We start from the raw sequence: 6,392 nt of genomic DNA on the forward strand, positions 1-6,392 counted from the left end.
TGCAGCGAGAAGCTCTTTATTCCCATCATCCCTTGCGACACCAGTGGCGCCGCCTGGAGGCCGGGAGGGGTTGGGTACAACTTATGGGCCTGGGTACACCTTATGGGTTCGGATGCAACTTATGGGTCTGGGTACAACTTATGGGTCTGGATACACCTTATGGGTCCAGGTACAACTTATGGGTCTGGGAACAACTTACGGATCTGGATACAACTTACGGGTCTGGGTACAACTTATGGATCTGGATACAACTTATGGGTCTGGATGCCTCTCCCAGGGCCCCATAAATGTCTCCGGGAGCTCCCCGAATGCATCCGTGGGGTCCCCCATGTCCCCGTCATCCCCAGGGACTTGAGAGTCGCCCCCTGATTCATTAACCCCTGGCGGCCACCAGGGGGCGCTGGGGAGGGGATTCCCGGCACCATCTTGGTCGTTATGTGGGTCATTATGGGGGTCGTTACGGGGGTCGTTGGGCCAATAGGAGGTGCCCTGGACCCCCCCGATGTCTCCGGGAGGTTGTGGGACATAATCATGACAATATGGCCCCCCCAAAGCGGGTCCACACGTCACCTCATAACCAAACTCCAACCGCCCCCCACCAGGGAAACAGATGACATCACGCTTGCCTCCCCCCTCAGCCAATAGTGGCTCCTCACACGCCCCCAACAAGTCGTCATCCCATTTGCTGTCCTCATCCCAAACCTCCACCTTCAACATGGCGCCGGGCACCAGTGTCACCGTCCCCAAATCCAAGATGGCCGCCCAGCGCGGGTGCTGGTTGTTCCATATGGTGCGCGTCCGCGCTTCGCGTCCCCCATAATACACCCGGACATAAGCGTCTGTCCCCGATAGATGGTCCCCGCGCCACCCCTCGCCCCCTTTCACTGACACCCGCAACCGCGCCAACCCGCGGTGCTGCGAGCAGCACGCGGCGGCCATATTGGCTGAGCATGCGCAACAAGGCCCGGCGGCGCCAAGATGGCCGCTGCAGCTGCAGTTGACCCGCAATGCATTGCGGGCAATGTAGTCGACGACGGCGGCACGTAGGGCGGCGCGATGTGGGTCCCGCGGCGCCAGGACAGTGTGGAGCGGCCGCACGTCGGCGCCCACCAGCCCCGGATGTGTGGGGAGGCCACGTAGCCATGTTGGGAAGGCGTTGGGGTCGCCGTAGAGGAGGTCGCCATCTTGGCGGCCACCGTCCACCTCCACCAGGCGCTCGGCGTAGAGCTCGTGGAAGGTGGCGTTGGCGTCGTTGGCGGCGCGGGCCCGGCGGCACGCGGTGGCCATGGCGGCGGAGCGGCCTGCAGCCGAGACTTCGGCCCCCAGGCAATCGGCCACTTCTTGTAGGCTGGAGCCTGTCATGGCTGCCCGGCAGGTGCGGATGGAGGTGACGGCATCCAGGCGGCCGCCCAGGCGAGCGCCGTGGATGCTGTGTGTCCCGTAGGCCGCGATGAGGGCGGCGTAGTCGGCAGCGGTGGCTGCGGTAAAGTTGGGGGGCAGGGAGCGGAGGGCGTGGAGGAAGTGGGGGGAGGGGCGGGCACGGGGGGCGATGGACGTCCTGGGGGGGAAAAATGGGGGTGAGTTATGGGGAGGATGAGGAAGGAGGATGAAGATTAAGATGATGAAGATGAAGATGAAGATGAAGATGAAGATGAAGATGAAGATGAAGATGAAGATGAAGATGAAGATGAAGATTCAGACAAGGATGAAGATTCAGATTCAAACTCGGATTCAGATTCAGATGAAGATGAAGATGAGGATGAAGAATCTGATGAAGGTGAAGACAAAGATGAAGATGAAGATGAGGATGAAGAAGATGAAGAAGCAGATGAAGATGAAGATGAAAATGAGGATGACTATGAAGATGAAGATGAAGAAGCAGATTCAGATTCAGATTCAGATTCAGATGAAGATGAAGATGCAGATAAAATGAAGATGCAGATTCAGGTAAAGAGGAGGATGAAGATGAAGATGAAGAAGCAGATGATTAAGTTGAAGATGCAGATTCAGATTCAGATGAAGATGAGAGTGAAGATGAAGCAGCAGATGATGAAGATGAAGATGCAGATGAAGAAGCAGATTCAGATTCAGATTCAGATGAAGATGAGGATGACAATGAAGATGCAGGTTCAGATGAAGGAGAGGATGAGGATGAAGATGATGAAGATGCCGCTGCACTCACCAGTAGAGCGTGCACTGCGCCCGCATCCTGACGAACGACACCGCGTCCTCGCGCCACCGGCCCAGCGCAAACTCGGCCGCCCGTGACCTGGACCCGGCCATGCCCACCGACACTCCCTTCCCCTCCAGCCCCACGCGCCACTCCATGGCCACCCCCGCCCTGCCCCCTGCCACCCCCGCCAGCGCCCCCGCCCCCCGCAGCACCAGCGTCCCCTGCTGGCAGCGCCGCCCCGCGCGCCACGCCCCGACCCCCCGCGGCAGCCGGAAGCGCCGCCCCCCGACCAACGGGTTGGGGCACAGCACGCAAGTGACGTCATCGGTGATGTCATCATCGTCATCAACGTCGAGGACGCGGCCAGTGGCAGGGGCCAAGGTGGTGACATCCAGGCCCCAGCCCAGGATGGAGGCGCCGGGGACGTGGGGGGCGGCGCAGGCGGCGCCACGAGCGTGGTGACATCGGGGGGCGGCGGAGGGACAGAGGGACAGGACGCACGGGAGGAGGAGGAGGAGCGGGGGCGGCATGGCCTGGGGAGACAATGGGGGGTGATAGGGCTGTGGGGGGATGAGGGGATGGGATCATGGGGTAATGGGGGTAATGGGATAATGGGGATAATTAATGGGATAATGGGGACAATGGGCATAATGGGATAATGGGGACAATGGGGACAATGGGATAAGGGGATAATGGGGATAATGAAATAATGGGGACTATGGGGACAATGGGATAATGGGACAATAGGAATAATTAATGGGATAATGAGGGTAATGGGATAATGGGGGTAATGGGATAATGGGGATAATTAATGGGATAATGGGGACAATGGGACAATGGGGATAATTAATGGGATAATAGGGACAATGGGGACAGTGGGGACAATGGGGACAATGGGATAAGGGGATAATGGGGATAATGAAGATAATGAAATAATGGGGACTATGGGGACAATGGGATAATGGGACAATGGGAATAATTAATGGGATAATGAGGGTAATGGGATAATGGGGGTAATGGGATAATGGGGATAATTAATGGGATAATGGGGACAACGGGACAATGGGGATAATTAATGGGATAATGGGGACAATGGGGACAGTGGGGACAATGGGGACAATGGGATAAGGGGATAATGGGGATAATGAAAATAATGAAATAATGGGGACTATGGGGACAATGGGATAATGGGACAATGGGAATAATTAATGGGATCATGAGGGTAATGGGATAATGGGGGTAATGGGATAATGGGCATAATGGAGATAATGGGGACAATGGAGACTGTGGGGATAATGGGATAAGGGGGACAATAGGGACAATGGGGATAATGGAGATAATGGGACAATGGGGATAATGGGGACAATTAATGGGAGAATGGGGGTAATGGGGACAATGGAGACAATGGGGACAATGGGCACAATGGGGATAATGGGACAATGGGTACAATGGGGATAATGGGATAATGGGACAATGGGGATAACTGGGACAATGGGAACTACGGGGATAATGGGACAATGGGGTAATGGAGATAATGGGGGTAATGGAGATAATGGGATAATGGTCATAATGGGGACAAAGGGGTTAATATGGACATGGGGACATTGTGGGCAATGGCGGCACACGGGGACGTTGTGGGACGGGGGGACATGGGGACGCTGTGGGGCCACGGGGGATAGGGGCACAGGAGGACATGGGGGGACATCGGGACAATGTGGGGGTGGGGACATGGGGATGTGGGGGGATATGGAGACGTTGTGGGGACATCATGGGGACATTGGGAGACATAGGGACGTGGAGGTTATGGGGACATTGGGGACATGGGGACAATGTGGGGGTGGGGACATGAGGACTTTGTGGGGACATCATGAGGACACTGGGGGACTTTGGGACATGAGGGGACAGGGGGACAGGGGGACAGGGGGACATTGGGGACATAGGGGACATGGGGACATGGGGAACATGGGGACATGGGGGTTTTGGGGACATTGGGGGCATGGGGGACATTGGGACAAGAACACGTGGCTGGGGAGGGGACACATAGACACGGGAGGGGACACACGGACACAGAGGGAAGGGGACAAGGGGGAACCCCAAACCCCCCCGGACGCCTGGGTCCCCCCCCGGACGCCTGGGTCCCTCCGTACTCACCAGCGGCAGCGACACGAATGGGGACACTGAGGGGAGGACCCGTCACATCCTCCCCCACCCTGTGGCTTCACACCCCCCACGCCCGGACGCCTGTGTCCCCGCCCCTCCCCCACCCAGAAGGGACCCGGGTGTCCGGGCCCTTCCCCCCAAAAAACCCCAGACACAGGATGTGGGGCAGCAGGGGGGGGGGGGAGGGTGGGGCTTTGGGCGGACCCAGGCGTCCGGGAAGCAAAATCTACCCAGGGACCCAAAATGCACCCACGGGACCCAAAATCCAAGACATTAAGTGCAAAAATCAGACGCTTTATTGCCCCAAAAAAAGGTGTTTTTTGGGGGGACACACAGAAGTTTGGGGGACCCAGGCGTTCGGGGGGACCCAGGAGTTCAGGGTGGGGGAACACCAATGGGGGGAAGCTGGGTAGACCTGGTGGCCCTGGGAGGGTCTTGGGTAGACCTGCTGGCTCTGAGGGGACCCCGAGGTTTTTGGGGGGTCCCCGGCCCTTTGGGGGGTCTCTCCGGTTTTGGGGGGACGCAGAAGTTCAGGAGGGAACCCAGAAATACGGAGGGACCCAGGAGTTCGGGGTGGGGGAGCAAAGGAGGCGACACTGAAGCCAATGAGGGATTTTAGGTAGACCTGGTGGCCCTGGGGGGACTCCGAGGTTTTTGGGGGATGCCCGGCCTTTTGGGGGATCCCCCAGGTTTTTGGGGGACCCAGAAGTTCATGAGGGGACCCAGGAATCGGGAGGGACCCAGGAGTTGGGGAGGGGGGGGGAAAGGAGGGGACACTGAAGCCAATGGGAGATTCAAGATAGACCTGGTGGCCCTGGGGGGACCCCGAAGGTATTTGGGGAGTCCCGGGGTTTTGGGGGGTCCCCCAGGTTTTTGGGGGACCCAGAAGTTCAGGAAGAGGCCCAGGAATCCAGAGGGACCCAGGAGTTCGGGGGGGGGGGGAGGGGCAAAGGAGAGGACACTGAAGCCAATGAGGGATTTTAGATAGACCTGCACACACACGAGCTTTAGAATTTTCCAAAGAGAAGATTAACATTTGGAGCATTTGAAAAGGGCCACGTTTATTAACAGCACAAGGAGAACAGATTAAATGTGATACTCCAGTTGTCAGACGCTGTGCTGTTACTAGAAAAGTTGCCATCATGCATTTCAAGGAGCATCAAAAAGGAGACACTGATCAGGAAACTGGAAATAAATTGGCAGCTGATACTGCGAGACGAGCCGCTGAAAAGACAGAGAGAGCAATGAGAGTGATGTCTCTGAGCCCGGACAGCTGCCCCTCGAACCAGCATCAGTAAAATCTACCTGGCAGTGTGTTAACAGAGACCTCAGGTTGGCCAGAAGCATCCCCTGCCCAATACTGTTGCCCGTAACGTCATGCAAGACAGAGTTTACTGATGTTGGTTCAATAACATAACCGTAATTCAGTTAACAATGTGTAAGGCTTAATTTTATTGACTCCTCTCCAATCCTGCACTAACTCTACAGCTTTACCATCGAGGTTCTTTACTCGCATTCTATCAGCAGTCCAACCTGCAGGAAGTCACTCGTCCTTCTCGGGAGCCTCCGCTTCCCTCAGCTTTCCAGAAGACACTTCGTGTGTTCCAGCACATCCTCCTTTCACGGCCCTGCAGAAACTTCTTTTGCCTCTGTGCCATCCCCAACACTGACACCGTTCCCTTGGTTAATAGGAACTCAAAGGAGAAGGCAGTGATACTGCTCTGAGGACAAAAACAAGCAGTACTAATGAAGCACATGCTGATAGTAGACGTTCTGCCCTTCTTTCAACTGCTCCTATTTTTGTAGCACTATCTCAAAGCATTTTGCAACTGTTAATTATGGAGATCTGATGTGAAAACCAACACGCAGTGGTGGTAGAAACTGGAAATTTGACCTGGAATGATGGAGTCCGTCTTTGAGGGCAGAAATCAGTTGACCAAGGTGGCTGGGTCTTCATGGAGAACATGGAGAACTTGTGCAGCGCCCTGCAGGACCGGGGGCGGCTGCTCTGCACCCAGAGCGGCCACACGAGGAGCAGGTCCTGCAGCAGCAGCAGGAG

General features: G+C 56.4%; 1 protein-coding gene across 1 annotated transcript; it reads right to left on the bottom strand.

Annotated features, from left to right (window-relative positions):
* PRF1 (perforin 1) lies at positions 1-2,798 on the bottom strand. The gene is made up of 2 exons (XM_082072463.1): positions 2,183-2,798; positions 1-1,558 (listed from the first exon to the last, which is right to left on the bottom strand). The coding sequence occupies exons 1-2, from the start codon at positions 2,701-2,703 to the stop codon at positions 253-255; spliced, it is 1,827 nt and encodes a 608-aa protein (XP_081928589.1). The 5' UTR covers positions 2,704-2,798; the 3' UTR covers positions 1-252.
* Between the last annotated feature and the right edge of the window lie 3,594 nt (positions 2,799-6,392).

The sequence above is a fragment of the Streptopelia decaocto genome (assembly GCF_964273445.1).
Source record: "Streptopelia decaocto genome assembly, chromosome: 25".
NCBI lineage: Eukaryota > Metazoa > Chordata > Aves > Columbiformes > Columbidae > Streptopelia > Streptopelia decaocto.

What these genes read in the sequence shown, in the direction of transcription:
- PRF1 (XM_082072463.1), bottom strand. Translation starts at nt 2,703, where the DNA reads ATGCCGCCCCCGCTCCTCCTCCTCCTCCCGTGCGTCCTGTCCCTCTGT. An exon ending in GCGCAGTGCACGCTCTACTG is followed by an intron (nt 1,559 to 2,182) that starts GTGAGTGCAGCG and finishes TTTCCCCCCCAG; the next exon opens with GACGTCCATCGCCCCCCGTG.